We start from the raw sequence: 15,248 nt of genomic DNA on the forward strand, positions 1-15,248 counted from the left end.
AATTGTAATTGGTGATATTGATGTGGTGGGTGTCAGACACTGAGATAGCTGCTTCTGCCTGGCACCGTTTTGGTGTTGGTATTTTGTGTGAATTTGAATTTGAAGCGCCCACCTCTTGACTTTGTAGCAAGGGCTGAGCTTTTATATAAACGTAAAACAGGGTATGCTGACATAGACAATTGAGTAGTAATAACCACATATATTCATAGAAGAAGTTAAACCACCAATTTTCTTAATTTCGTTCAAGAACACAGAACACAGTGCACCGCACTTCCTGTTTGGGGAAATGACGTATAATAGAAGTCCATCGCCAGAAACTGTCCTCCATGCGTTGTTGTTGCTTGCATAGAAACTAAGACGGAGCCAACATTTTCTAGCAAACTCAACGATAATGCCGTCGAATAAGAATTTTAGACGGAGAAGACAAAGTTCCTCTGATGAAGAGGAAGACGAAATAACAGCTGAAGTTAGGTAACGTTTGGCAAGAACTAGCTAGCAAGCGTGCACACAGTGAGCTAGCTATGCTAGCCTTTTGACGTTGTTGAGTAGTAATAACAAGCGTTGACCTGTTACATTTCGGTTTTTTCTCTTCTCAGATCGAAACTGGATGAAGCTAAAGAACTCCAGAGTTCACGGAAAAGACAGACTGGAGTCAGGTGGGAAAAGTTAATTTATTATTATGTGCATGTAAGTTACTCTATTGTAAGGGCTGAAGAAATGCTGCCTAACAAACCTGGCATCATGACAAAGTGATTGGTTAATATTATTGTTTCCCATGATGTGCTATCCAGTGTGGCCGCATTGTTGGTGGGGGAGAAACTTCCCTTGGACCCAGACGCAGAGGTAGGATTTTCCTCTACGGTTGACGAGGGTGATATTTTCCAGCTCTTAACTTGATAGGGATCCTCAACACTGACATGCCATTCACCTTTCATTCCTCAAACAGGATGACCCTTTCAAATTGAAGACGGGAGGGGTTGTTGACATGAAAAAAGTTAAAGTGAAAGACAGGAATAGAGACATGTAAGTAAAGTTTTCATTTGTCCCAGTTATGGGGGTGGGGTTGTTTTCAATTGTGTGTCCATATAAGGTGTTATGCTTATATTTTCCCCAAAGGAATGTGTAAGTAAATGTTTATGTGTATGAATGTATGTTCCTCAAGGGAAACATAATCTTTTTTCCACCTTTAGGACAGAGGATGAGACAGACCTCAATCTGGGCACCTCTTTCTCTGCAGAAACAAACAGAAGAGATGAGGATGCAGACATGTATGTAGACTCCAACATCTGCCAACTATAACATTTCACTTCAGTAAACATTACTCTGAGCTTGTCTTCAGTCCTACTCACTCGTGACACTTCCTTGTCTAGGATGAAGTATATTGAGACGGAGCTGAAGAAGAAGAAGGGACTGGTTGAAGCAGAGGAACAGAAGGTTAAGGTTAAAAATGCAGAGGACCTCCTGTATGAGCTGCCTGAGAACATCAGGGTCAACTCTGCAAAGAAGACTGAGGAGATGTTGTCCAACCAGATGCTGAGTGGGATCCCTGAGGTGGATCTAGGCATTGAGTGAGTAGACAGGATCTCCCGAGAGCTGCTGTAGCGGTTTGAGTCCCTATATATCTGGACTAACTAATCAAATGACTGAAAACCTAGAATTGCATTGTCTTGCGGTTGTTTACCTCATTATTTACCTTTCCCTAGGTTCCCTAGACCCACTAGAGCTTGGATTAAAAAAAACCCATTCCTTATAGAGAATTATGTCTTTGTTTCTTAGTGCAAAGATAAAGAACATCATCTTCACAGAAGAGGCCAAGGCCAAGCTCCTGGCGGAGCAGAGGAACAAGAAAAAGGACAACGGAACCTCCTTCGTACCCACCAACATTGCCGTCAACTACGTCCAACACAACCGCTGTGAGTTACCTCGTTACTATGGTTACATCAACAGCTGAAACCCGTTGGTGTGTGTGTGGACAGCGTGATGTTGTGCTGTGTTGTTTGTATTAGTGAACCAGACAGTTAAGTCTTTAACGGTGTGAATCTCTCTTCTTTCAGTCTATCGTGAGGATGTGAATGCTCCACAGAGACACCTCAACAGACACAACAAAGAGGAGCCTAAGGCCAGGCCACTCCGTGTGGGCGATACCGAGAAACCAGGACCAGAGGGTAAGAGAACACAATTTAACCACTGGAGCTACTCTGCACTAGTGTATCACCTACATGGCATCATTTGACCCAAGGATAGACACACACACACCCATATACCTATATGGCACTTGGTTCTATACCAAAAGTTAGTCATCCCCTCGCTGTTGAGTGATTGGAGAAGCTAACTGTGAATCTGGTCTCTTCATCTTCCACAGCCGTGTCGCCACCCAACCATCGCAAGCGGCCAAACAATGAGAAGGCTACTGACGACTACCACTATGAGAAGTTCAAGAAGATGAACCGCAGATACTGACTGATAGGATGTAATTTGGGGGAAATTACTCTCTGTTCTGTTGATCTATCGTATCATAGCCGCTTCTCCTTTGTGTTCCTCCTTAAATTCATTTGTTCTGTTTTCTGAAATATGATTGATGTATTTATTTGTCTTTTAAGATTACTGATAGAATGTGTGATGTCATAAGGCTGAATGTCACATTTCATTCCATCCTAGGTATCTACTGTACATTTCGCAAGTTTTTATTTTATTGTATCAGGAATATCACAGGTTTTGTAAAGATGAGTCACATGATGTTGAGTTTGTGAGGGTATTTTATTGAGTTGACTAATCCTTCATGGAATTAACAAAAGCTTATAAACTGATATTACATTACACACAAAAAACAAAAGTTTTACAAAAGTAATCCAAGAACATAACAAACTCATGCAGTCCTATGGTCAAGCATTTAGGGTTTTTTTACATAGAGGAAATGGTATCTAGGAACATGTCCCTAAATGTTTTTCACCAAGTTGAATCAACACTGTACAAAGTGGTGACACTAGAGACTGAAATGGAAAACAGTATTACAAGTGTTGTCTGATCTTGATTTCTGAAGTTGTTTAAGTCAGCTAAGTCTTCAAACATATTTTATGAAGTATTTCAAATTTCTATCTTGTCCAAATGCACCTTTCCATTTCTGTTGCAATTGATTATTATATTGCACATGAAAGTCAAGTAAGCAGAGATTTAATTGACTGTATAAAGTATGAGATGTTTGTGCTTATGAGTGTAGCCTCTGTGTAAAGTCCACCTATCCTGTTCATACTCGTAAAGGTCATCCTTGATACTATTCTCTTGTAGTATCTAACAAAGTCACATGAGAATAAATCCTTTAGACTGGAGAGATGTCGCAGGTCATACCCTGTTCTGTTTGGCCCCATGTCCAGCACACAGACATGCTGACTGTGGAAGACTTGGATAACATAGATAAGGCTATGAAACACTCACTAAACTATGCATCACTATAAGACTCAGATACACAGAGTGAAGAGTAGAGGTCTGCTCCTATGTGACTTCCATATCGGGTCTGCTCCAGTGTTCTAGGGTTTCTCTGCGGAGTTCGTCCCATGTCCATTGAGGTGGTGCTTGGGTGTGGTCTCATGTGAAGCTGGTCCATCGGTGTCCTCCGCACCCCCCTGGGCTGACCCGGAGGCGGTGCCCGGAGAGGCCCAGCTATCCAGGCGCCGGTAGGCCTCACACAGGGGCAGGTCGGTACTATCCCACTGACTGTAGCTTTCCAGAACAAAAACCATAGGGGGGCATAGAATCAGCACAGGGAGGGGTGCAGGTGTGTTTGCCCGACTCACATTTGGCGCAGACACATACGCACATAAAGAATGGACACAGTGAGACAAACAAGAAAAACAGACTCATAAAAGGCAGGAAACAGCAGAGAGAAGGGCAAGCATAAGCTCTAAAAGGATCACAGAGGACTGTTAGCTATTGCAAGGCTACACTATCTGTGTAGTTCTTAACTTGCCGTTTTTTTCCGATTACTTCAGCATGGTTGTTAAGAAACACATCCGTAGCTTCTTTTTTTTTCTGAGAATAATTCATCTGAGAAATTGGCCATCTTGAACTGACTGTTAGATACACTGTAGCTGTTCATTAAGGGCTCTTAAATGCAATGAATCTCTTTTTAGATTATGCATTTCAGGATTCAGCCTCATCACAGTAAACTGTGCAGTGAGTCAATATGGAGGAAAATAGAGGGAGTGCATACACAGGCAGAAAAGAGTGGCCCCATACCTAGCATGCCCAAAGCAGCATTCAGCTCTCAAGATCTCTCACAGCAAAAACAAATTAGACAAAGAACTACATTGTGTTGTAGTCTCTACTTTTATTTTTCAATGTTTAGAAAATAGAGAGAGAGGGTCTATGCAGATAGCTGACACAGACTGAATACATATGGCCATAGTAAATGTGTGCAACAGTGCTTGCTTGATGGACACACTTTGCACGGTTAGGGCTTGGGTCCCTTGTACGCTAGGGACGGAATCTGTAAAAATAAAACACTGGATTCCGTTTACAGAAGGCAACGTTCCAGGAACCATCATTCCATTTCACTTCTGAAGATAGTCAAAAATCATTCTTTAGAACATAAATAAACACAAAAATCTTAAAATGTCTGGAATGATTCTAAAACTATAAATCAATCTATAATCTACATCCACAATTCATAATCAATATTAGAACGAATCTAAAACAAGTTTATGATTTGGATTTCAAAGATATGTAGAAAATTATCTTCCAGTGATTGTATGATTATACAATTATTCATATAGGTTCATTCATATGGTAAGTTTAACATTTTTTGGAACTCTAAAGCACATAATGCCAGCATACTCTAGTATTTTCCCTTTCCTTCCAAAGCCTTGTGCTGCAAAAGTGCCAGAAGTCAAATAAATACCATGTCTTTATCATTACTGAAGGATCTTGGAACACACACTAACATGCTTCTATTGCTTTTGAGTGTGATACCTAGATTCAAGCCATGGAACTCAAGACTATTCACCTCATAAACAGTCATGTTTGTTCTTAGAATGCAGAATACACATGTGGTCATTTATAACTTTGGCTTTTTGTTTCTCTTGCTGATTGAAACAGGGAGATGTAACACCATTTTAACCAACAACATTATATCTATGCCATATTCTAAAACATGGGCTGCCATTTCTTTTTTTTTATGAACAACAATAAATGTTCATTATGATACATGTTACGTGTTCATTGACTCATTCATCACTTCAATTATGACATGGTTACAAGGACATTAATGAGGAGGAATATAGCAACCAGATACAGTAGAAACTCCACATGTAACAGACTAAATAGGGACTTCCAACCTTAAAACCAATGATGACTGTAAAAGGCATGAAAAACAAGGCACTTAATTCTCAACTATATCACAAATAAACAGTATATGTAATGAACCTACATCATCCACATTTGTTTGCAGTTGAATATGATGTTATATATTGAAATGAAGGCGATCAAACCTGCAATGGGATGAGGTGGGGTAATAATGACATCAACCCTTCATAAGGCACAGTGGTAGAGGGGGTGGTGAAGGGGAACATGGGGCTAGGCATGGGGCTAGGGGGCTGTATGAGCCTACTTGTACCTGGAGGAGTAATATTCTTCCTCTAGCTCGTACAGGTCGATAGCGATCTCATCACGGAGGGAGGTGAGCTTCTTGTCGCACTCCTCCTGCAGTGAACGCAGCTGCTGGTTCTGCAGGCTGATGGCCTCGTTCACAGAGGGGAAGTCATTCAGGATCAGGAACTGCTTCAGGTCAGACACCAGCTTCATCAGGGACTCACCAGCACGCACCTTTACCACAACAGCAAACGCAAAGCACACATTATAAGAGTGCATTTCATGTATTTGAACTATATACAGTAAGTAACATGAATGCACATTCTGGGGTACATGTAAGTCCTCTCACAAGACTTACGATGTTGGCTGCTCTGACATGCATCTCATAGTGGTCTTGCTCTGCTTGTGTAGCACGAGACACCTGTGTCTCGTCCTCTACCTAGAGAAAAACATCACAGTTGCTATTTGGAATATCATTTACCAATGGCTGGCAAAGTTCTCTCTGTCTCCTTTCCTTGACAACACAAGCACAGACACACACGCGCACGCACGCACGCGCACGCACTCACACACACATTACCTTTGCAGTTTTTATTATTTCTGTGAAGTTGTCAAGAATGGACCTGATATCATCCTTTAGTCTTTTGTTATAGTTCTGAAGAAGCGTCTCTTTGCTTTGAGGGAGCACTCTTTGAGTGGCCATCGCGTTCAGATAATGGAAAGACCTAAAGTTTAAATCAGAATGAAAAAACAACAACTAAAGTTTAAATCAAAATAAATCAGAATGTGACTGATATTACAAGCTACCAGCATCCTCACACTGTAATCATCACTGTCTTGGTAGCTAGATTGGACAAATGAATGAAATTAAGCACGCTCGTCATAGAAAGCTAAATGTGTTGTTCTTACATGTATACACATATGCGCACAATTATTTAATATGAATCATAATATCGCACTTACCTTCTAATGCATTGTTTTAGTAATACTTTGGAAAAACCGAAATAACTACGACTACTGTCGATTGTTAAAGACGTCACATGAGAATAGTATCGCGGTACTTAAATTACCCACAATGCATGGGTCTTCCTTTCTGTCTGATCCAACATGGTGAGTGTACGGATATTTCATCTGGGGAAAAAATCTTACTGTTTTCATCCTTCAGCATCTTCTTTTTTGAAGCAATGTTGCATGACACCAACTATTTGAATTAGTCGTACATAACCAAAATATCCAGATTAAGTTATTATGGCTTGGATATGTTTTGCTGTTTTATCTGACGTCTCCTTTGTAAAGTCAGTGATATTGCCGGTGGTAGAGGTCCACACGGGAGCCCCCCCCTGCAACGTGTTTACTTTAGTAACATGTATTCGTAGTTATTTAAATGTGTGTGCTGCTGATATGCAGCGTCTACTCGTGTAAGTCACTCGTGTATTTCGAAGGAGTTTTGAAAATCTGTAGGGTATTTGTTCCGCTGGTAGACAAGTCATGTCTAGGTTGCTAGCTAACGTTAGCTTCGAAGGCCCGAACTTGCCTCTAAGTCGACTATGCTGGTGCCCAACCATGGTTGGCTACCACTATCAAAAGCAGTAGAAGATTATAAGCGCAATGTCACCCGCCAGCGTTTGCATGCCTGTTTGACAGCGAAGTACACAACTTGTTAGTCTAGTAGCTACCTGACCTGATTCACAGTAGTGTTGGATAGCAAGAAGGCTAACAAGCATCTTCTAGCATTGATGGATTCTGTATACGAGCTAAAGCCATAGTACCATTTAGGTTACCTACTGATGTCTTGTAGCCACTAGCTACTAACCTGTATATTAATGTTATTTTGTCATTGACAGCCTAAAGGAAAGAAGGCTAAGGGGAAGAAGGTGGCACCTGCCCCTTCAGTGGCCAAGAAGCATGAGGCCAAGAAAGTGGTCAACCCCCTCTTCGAGAAGAGGCCCAAGAACTATGGCATTGGTGAGTAGCCCATAGTGGTATGGCTTCTAATCAGATAGCTGAGGGGATGTGTTTGATTCCCAAGAGAATGGGTTTCACATCCTTCTCCATGAGTCCGTGCAGATGATGTAAAGAATATTTGCTATCTTAACAACGATGCAGACAACTCCACCAAGATCGCTGATGCACTTCCTGTGATTACAGGGGCCTGTCAATATTCTTCAGTGCATTCTGTTCACAAATGAATTGACTTGGGGTACTGAACCATCCCATGGTCTGTTACAGGTCAAGACATCCAGCCCAAGCGTGATCTGACGCGCTTTGTGAAATGGCCACGTTACATCCGCCTGCAGAGGCAGCGCTCCATCCTGTACAAGCGTCTGAAGGTTCCCCCAGCAATCAACCAGTTCACCCAGGCACTGGACCGTCAGACCGGTAAGCTAGGGGGACTTGTGTTTGTAGTTGGTGTGCGTGGAGGTGGCAAGTTTCCTTTAAAGCTTTGTCAATATTTTTGATTATTTTTTCTGAATTGCAAGGTTAGTTTATGGGCTCCAACGCAAAGGCTTTGCAGATGATGTGAAAGAATATTTGCTAACTGAACTGCAATGCTGACTCCCACCAAGATCACTGATGCATCCTGCCTAAAGACCTACAAACTGTCTAGTCCACTTTAGTGTTGTCAATGTTGAAGTGCATATCTTTCAAACATGATTGTATTATAATACTTTTATATTCCCCTTTTAGCCACACAGCTGTTCAAGCTGGCTCACAAGTACAGGCCCGAGACTAAGCAGGAGAAGAAGCAGAGGCTGCTGGCCCGTGCTGAGCAGAAGGCTGCTGGGAAGGGAGACACCCCAACCAAGAGGCCACCTGTTCTCCGTGCAGGTGAAACATGCTGAGAAACCTGTGGACTGCCCTGTTTGGATTAAGTACACATTTGATGGCAAAACACTTTTGCCCTGATGCAATGATGTTTGAATTTCTTCAACTGAAACAAATCATGTAGTTTTTGAGCTTTTTAACCCTGAGCATCAGCCACAAGCATTGTTAAGAGTATAACTGAATAATTGGCAAATTATAATCGGCATCTTGGTGTTTTTCTATAGGTGTGAACACAGTCACCACTCTGGTGGAGAGCAAGAAGGCCCAACTGGTAATCATTGCTCACGATGTGGACCCCATTGAGGTAAGTCCTGAATACTACCTGTGATAGTGAACTCCCCTTATTGAGCCTAAACTACAATGTCTGAATCATCTGTCAAGTGTCAGAACATCTCTGGCATGATTATTGATGGGGCAAATGTGGTCATTTGCAATGATGCTTGAATTTCTTCACCTGAATCAACTGTGTGGATGAAAACATACGAGCTTTTTAATTCTGAGCAGAGACCACAGCCATTTTACGTATTGGAAATCAGATCAAGCGCAACCACCGTACTTATTTATATCCCAAGACCAGGTATTGATGTTTTCTGGTCATTTGTTTCCCCCTGAAGCTGGTGGTCTTCCTGCCGGCTCTGTGCCGTAAGATGGGTGTCCCTTACTGCATTGTCAAGGGCAAGGCCAGGCTGGGCAGACTGGTGCACAGAAAGACCTGCACTTCAGTCGCCATCACACAGACAAACCCGTAAGTACACACACCAATCCCTGAAAAGGAAACATACGCTGTGTTCCAAAATGTTGTTTTTGGTTGTTTTTTTTTGGTTTTGTACCAAGTACGGTATACGCTCTAGAGTGCAAGAATGCATTTTGGAACACAGCCATGATGTTGAACAGTTTGGGTAGAATTAATTACCAGTTTGGTAATGGTAATTGCATGTCAACAGTTAAATTGATCAATACCTGTAGGAAGTATAAGCTAACTCAACCCTCTGGCAATGATGTTTGAATTTCTTCAACTGAACAACCATGTGGTTCCATGAGCTTTTTAACCCTGAGCCAAAGGTTTGAGTGCAAATGAGCTACGTCTCAGTGGAGTGCTACGTTAGTGATAATTGACTGACCGTGTCTGTCCCTTTTCAGTGAGGACAAAGGTGCACTTGCCAAGCTGGTGGAAGCCATCAAGACCAACTACAATGACAGATATGAGGAGGTGAGTTCACAGCTTTGATTGTCAGACTTTGTGATGGTTGTGGTGTGCATACTTGAAATGGTCTGGAGAACCACATCTCACCATCTGTCTTTTGCTTCAGTTGTCCTGTTTGCAATCAAGACAAGTCCTCCCTCGCTCCACAAACTGACTTCTCCCATTGTCCCATTTTCCACTGTACTGACTCCTAACAATGTGTTTATTTTCCAGATCCGTCGTCACTGGGGAGGTGGTATCATGGGCCCCAAGTCCACAGCCCGCATCACAAAGCTTGAGAAGGCAAAGGCCAAGGAGCTGGCCACCAAGCTTGGTTGAATACCACCCTGTTTGATATCAAAATAAATGTATCCCGAAGAAACATGCCTGGTTTTGTCTCATTTTATTTAATTACTCATGAATTTGATAAATCAGGAAATCCTGATAGTGACCTTCCTTAGAATTAATGAAGGCCCTCTTTGAATACTCTTAGCACACCACCCTCTTGTAGTGAAAGCCCTGATCTCACATGACTTGGTTGATAAACCATGTTGGATCAGGTAAGTCCAGGCAAGGAGGATGGTAAGATGCTTTTTTTAAAGTGAACAAGTTATGACAGTTGTACTTTCATTTTTCTGGGGGGGAAAAAATGTGCTTACCATATGCTTGAATTGTTGTAACAGTTGTGTTATTCTGAAGATTGGTTTTTGCCTAGAACGTTATAAAGGCTAAATATGATATACAACTATGAAACTCAAGTTTTCTAGTATTGGCTGGATAACTGATTATCTGATACACAGGTCTTCAATTGTTCAGCCACTATATGCCTGACAGTAGTGATGCTGAAGTGGAGGATGGGGAAACAACTCTTCAGATGGTAGTATAAAGTCAAATCTCACAAGGGGCCAGAGGAGCATGGTGCTATTTGTATGAGCAACTGGGTTCCATACATTCAATCATCAGACTGCTTCATCTGTTAAGATTATACAGAGCACTTATTTTCATGAACATCAGTTGAAGCCTTGGTGTTGTGTACAGTACCTCTGCTTGATACATGTTCCATTTCATCCATTTTCATGTCTCCTTTCAAACTGATGAATCAACGCATTGTTTGTGTTTGTGTTTTTCTTTATTTATACATGATAGTAGAGTACATACAACAATTGAACCCCACTATTTACACATTTGTCAAAATGGTGGTGGGGTCAAAATAAAAATCCAAGCCAACTTTGTCTCAAGACAGTTCGCTGTTGATTTCGCCATGATGTGTTATGAGCAACATCTTATAACTTAATCCTTTTAATGAACTTGGCATACCACATGTAAGAGGTTGCTGCGCAGAGGCCATACCTAGAGGAAAGGAAAGAAGCATATTTATAATGGTGTAGTTGCTATTCATTGAAATCAATTAAGGTAAAGACAGTGAGGGGTTACAACACTACTTTTACTTTGTGTGCAACGCATTAACAATTACCAGCTGAGGAGCACAATCCATGAAAAAGAAAACAGGCAGTAATGTTTTAATAATAATTTGAAAGGTCGTTAGACAATCCCACACACCATGTCGTAATGTACTGCATGTGTTCGTTCCTGAGGGTGACTCGGGTCTGTCCTCCAATTGGTCCACCTGGAATTGTACTGGCTGAAAGGGAACATTAACTTAAGCATTTACTTCATCCTCAGTACAGCAAAACTATTCACACAATCAGACTAAACAGCACATTTGGCTACTGCTGTATATCTTTATTCCTAGCCTGAATAGTAGCTTCTGTCACAGCGAATCAAAGTAAATCACAATGCAGTCAGTCACACACTTTACTTGCTGATATATCATTGAACTATTGACAGTATTCTACGACATGCTATCTTTGATAATTAAGAGCTCTACCCAGGTCAGCATCGATGAAAATGGGCTCAGCCCCAGAGACACTGGCCATGGCCTCCAGATCACGGTAGTGCCAGCGGTTCCTCTCCACGTCGTTTTGTGGCACAAAAGGTTTGCGGATTTCAGTCAGTCTCACTACCCCCACCACATCCACCTCCTCATCCACCTACAGGACAACACCATAACATTGTCATCCATAACACACAGTATACTGTAAGATCTGGTAATAAACCCATGTGTTCCAAATTATGGAATTAGAGGATTTACCTGTCCCTTCATCCGAGTCTCTGGCCTTACTTTCTTCCTGGGAACATATCCTCTGTTTACAAGGATAGTGATCCTATAGGATAACATTTTGAATATTAGCAAATTAACGTTTGTGAAGGAAGGCACTAATGAGTGTGCACATACACAAAATGATGATCATTAAGTGCACATACCCAATATAGTTAATGGTCATTTTGTGTATGTTTAGTGTAGTTAAGTACAGTAAAGAGTGGGTCCATCCTACCTTAATTCAGTGCAGTAGAATGGGGTTACGACATTTGCTCCGGTCTCCCCACTGCTTGTCAGTCTGCCTGCCTCCCTTGCCTCTTTCTCTGGGTCAACTGGTGAGCGAGGTAAAATGTACATTTCCTTGGAGTGGTCAAAGTTTCCACGCACCCTGACTCGCCTATACTCCAGATGGTTCAGCTCAAGAGGACTTGAAGGCAAAGACACACAGAACAAAAAAATGTTTTTTTGGGAAAGCAAACAATACCTAATGGCACCAGTCTGATACCTAATGTCTGACTGACAGAGTGGGTGGGTTACTGAGCACTTACTCAATAGGAAGGGGTATGGGCTCAGCAGAGGTAAGACTTCTGAGATCTGCAATCAATTTCATTTTCCATTGACGTCGTTTCACCTTGATAGAGGAAGTGAATCACATTTTCTTACCCTTTCAGTGCAACAAGGTTGACCTTGAAATAACAAATATGTGCACAATTGAGATGTTCTGTTGTATCTAAGAATCTAACCTGCCATGACCCAAGGCCAAATGTGGTGACTGGGATCAGAAGCAGAAACCATTTGAGAAAAGAGTTATCTTCTTTCTCTGCACTGGCAGCTGTGGAGCTTGACTGTCGACCCAAGTTGATGTACTTGCCTAAAAATGTGTAGATCAGGAAAATGACTGACAGATAATTAAGAACAATCTATTTACATATCAAGGAAGTGATGCCTGTTATTAACTTAACCTTTTTTGACACTTACCATCTGTACGTTTGAAGAGCGGCAGCCGCGGTAGAAAGAGACTCCTCTTAAAATCAATGACATGTGCCTGAAAAAGAGGAATCTAGCTCCAATATACATAGTAATGTAATAAAGCTAGATTACCAACATTAAACTGCTCACTTATGGAACAAGCTAGCTAACGTAAGTGGATGGAAAACTCCATTTCTAATGCGGTCAGCCGCACAAAGCAACTTACGTTTTTTGTTATTAGGTTCAGGGTCTTAGTTGAGCATGCAAGCATAATTCCCCTCAAACTACTCATAGTTAATGAAAATATTGAAATCGGAGATGGTGAGGCAATTTGACAGTAACAAACTACATAACCAACATGTTTCCAACACAGGGGGGAATGTTTTGGAGATTACCCCTTCCGGTTGAACTACAAACCACACCCATTTTAACGTAGCTATCCACGTGCATGTACTATTTGCACGCTGTTTGATGTTAGTTTAACAACCAATTTTGGTATTTTGTTTGGAAAAAGTAATTTGTTTATAATAGAGAGATGACTTGCACTATTTCTCGCGCATTTAATTTACTCTGTTAGAGGCCTGTACCTAAGCTAACTAGACGGCTTTTTTTTTTAGCATAATAGTGGTCCTTCAAGGTATACTAGCTGCATCTCAAGTCTTCTCGAAATGGCAAGTCTCGCTTCAAAAGACTCATACCTTCAAAAATTAGCTAGTAAAGTGTGTGCTCAACAGAACCAAACAACAAGGGAGAGGCCATATGGTAAATGATTAAGTTATCTTAAGGCTTGTTACATGTTTCAAGTTTGTGTTGGAAATATCATTAATTTGCTGTCTGAGGTGATGACTGTTGGATGTAGTTATTTATCTTAACGCATTGATCACAACAATTAAACACATTAAAAGTACTAACCTGTGTACTTGACTGAGTTGAAGAGTAACTTTACATTATCAATCAATTTGTATGTAGTTCCTTTTCGAGGTGGAGGTGAAGGTCGTCCTCTCAAGAACAACAACAAAACCAACCAGAAACAGACTAAAGGAAACAGCATCAATGGGAAACACAAAAAGTCTCTGAAGCCTAATCAGAAGCCTGCAATCAGCCCAGCACAGAGAGGGCCTAATGCAGCAGGCCAGAGTGTCCCAGGCAAGCCAAATGGGCCAGTGGTTAAGAAGATTCAGCAGTCCAAAGGTAAATATAGCCTCAATTTGTCCAGTGAAACTACCTGTGTTTTTGCTTTTTCTCTGTCTGTATTTTATGTAGAGTTGCAGTAAGTATTGTAAGAATGGTGTCAGAGACATGGGATCTGCTGCACTGAGTTATGTTCTCTATTAAAGGTGGAAAGGCTGGGGCTAAATTCTCCACGGTAGATATTCTACGTCAGAGACTTCATCAGAAGATTGAGGAGTCTCGTGGGCAGGTATGTATCAAGTAATCAAAGGAGTTCTGTCTCTCATACTGCCAACCAAATGTCTTCATGGAGATCAACAGTTGTGACTGACAACTTGTCAGTCTGTTTGTTAGTGATATAATCATAGCCTTAGCTAACCCTAACCCCCCCATCTGTACCCCAGGGCACCCCCAAAGACTCGTCTTCAGAGGCAGTGATGCTAAAGCGGCAGAAGCGGAAGCAGGAGAGGGAGCGTAAGAAAAGGAAGCGGAAAGAATTCAGAAGGAAAAAGCTAGCCGAAGAAGCAGGCAAGGAACTGGTGGAGGAGATCAAAAAGGAAGAGGCCCCGGCTCCTAAACCAGCCGCAGCCAAGAGAGACGAGACGGCAATTGTTTTCAATACGGTGGATATGGGCGAGGTGGGCTACCTGGACAAAGTGCAGCAGAAGAAGGAGAAGAAGAACAGGGTTAAGGGAACCCTGACGCCGCTGACGGGGAAGAACTACAAGCAGCTCCTTGGCCGTGTGGAGTTGCGCAAGGCCAAGCTGGAGGAGCTGCGGGAAAAAGACGAGGACAAGGCACGGGAGGTGGAGGAGAAGATGAAGTGGACCAACGTGCTGTACAAGGCCGAGGGCCTCAAGATCAAAGACGACGAAGACCTGCTCCGCGCCTCGCTGAAGAGGAAGGAGAAGATGCGCTCTCAGAAGAAGAAACGCTGGACCGAGCGCAGCCAGAACGTGGTGGAGAAGATGCAGCATCGGCAGGACAAACGGCGCAAGAACATCCAGAAACAAAACAAGGGCAAAGTGGAGAGGAAGAAGGACAGAGCTCGTAAGAGGGGCCGTGTGCTGCCTGAGGACCTGAAGAAGGCTGCAGTGTGAAGGGGGAAACGAGACAAATACTGTCTATATTGTGAACTTCATTGAAAAATGCTGTTGCGTTGATTCTACTGTTCTGTATAATTTGATATGTGTTTGGTAGTTGGCGTATAAACAGAATGCGATACTTTTTGTAAAATGCAGACACTGGCTTATGTTGTGGGTTTCATTCTGTTGGTTGTATGAGTGCATTCTTGAACGACTTCCTAAATGTCAGTTAAGTCACCTGGCTTCAGCTAATTTGACTTGGCAGAGACAA

The 15,248-nt window shown here is 42.0% G+C and overlaps 5 protein-coding genes across 5 annotated transcripts; 3 read left to right on the plus strand and 2 right to left on the minus strand.

The window, feature by feature from the left end:
• The first annotated feature begins 317 nt into the window (after positions 1–317).
• On the plus strand, positions 318–2,736 carry cUnh9orf78 (chromosome Un C9orf78 homolog). The gene is made up of 9 exons (XM_083669735.1): positions 318–471; positions 597–656; positions 792–843; positions 947–1,023; positions 1,191–1,268; positions 1,371–1,568; positions 1,777–1,913; positions 2,055–2,165; positions 2,363–2,736. Exons 1-9 carry the CDS (start codon positions 392–394, stop codon positions 2,458–2,460), a joined length of 891 nt encoding a protein of 296 aa, XP_083525861.1. The 5' UTR covers positions 318–391; the 3' UTR covers positions 2,461–2,736.
• Positions 2,737–4,304: 1,568 nt separating this feature from the next.
• med22 (mediator complex subunit 22) lies at positions 4,305–6,615 on the minus strand. The gene is made up of 4 exons (XM_083669736.1): positions 6,547–6,615; positions 6,164–6,308; positions 5,942–6,022; positions 4,305–5,817 (listed from the first exon to the last, which is right to left on the minus strand). The coding sequence occupies exons 2-4, from the start codon at positions 6,284–6,286 to the stop codon at positions 5,599–5,601; spliced, it is 423 nt and encodes a 140-aa protein (XP_083525862.1). The 5' UTR covers positions 6,287–6,308; positions 6,547–6,615; the 3' UTR covers positions 4,305–5,598.
• Positions 6,616–6,645: 30 nt separating this feature from the next.
• Positions 6,646–9,974, plus strand: rpl7a (ribosomal protein L7a). The gene is made up of 8 exons (XM_083669588.1): positions 6,646–6,693; positions 7,428–7,548; positions 7,813–7,962; positions 8,272–8,412; positions 8,634–8,713; positions 9,024–9,154; positions 9,550–9,619; positions 9,827–9,974. Exons 1-8 carry the CDS (start codon positions 6,691–6,693, stop codon positions 9,929–9,931), a joined length of 801 nt encoding a protein of 266 aa, XP_083525714.1. The 5' UTR covers positions 6,646–6,690; the 3' UTR covers positions 9,932–9,974.
• A 736-nt stretch (positions 9,975–10,710) lies between these two features.
• On the minus strand, positions 10,711–13,082 carry surf1 (SURF1 cytochrome c oxidase assembly factor). Its single transcript, XM_083669589.1, has 9 exons — positions 12,949–13,082; positions 12,732–12,798; positions 12,497–12,624; positions 12,302–12,384; positions 11,989–12,180; positions 11,745–11,817; positions 11,481–11,643; positions 11,153–11,234; positions 10,711–10,942 (listed from the first exon to the last, which is right to left on the minus strand). The coding sequence occupies exons 1-9, from the start codon at positions 13,012–13,014 to the stop codon at positions 10,876–10,878; spliced, it is 921 nt and encodes a 306-aa protein (XP_083525715.1). The 5' UTR covers positions 13,015–13,082; the 3' UTR covers positions 10,711–10,875.
• Positions 13,083–13,159: 77 nt separating this feature from the next.
• Positions 13,160–15,132, plus strand: surf6 (surfeit 6). The gene is made up of 4 exons (XM_083670702.1): positions 13,160–13,484; positions 13,692–13,913; positions 14,060–14,142; positions 14,297–15,132. Exons 1-4 carry the CDS (start codon positions 13,391–13,393, stop codon positions 14,990–14,992), a joined length of 1,095 nt encoding a protein of 364 aa, XP_083526828.1. The 5' UTR covers positions 13,160–13,390; the 3' UTR covers positions 14,993–15,132.
• Positions 15,133–15,248: the final 116 nt, after the last annotated feature.

The sequence above is a fragment of the Argentina silus genome (assembly GCF_951799395.1).
Source record: "Argentina silus genome assembly, chromosome: 5".
Lineage (NCBI taxonomy): Eukaryota > Metazoa > Chordata > Actinopteri > Argentiniformes > Argentinidae > Argentina > Argentina silus.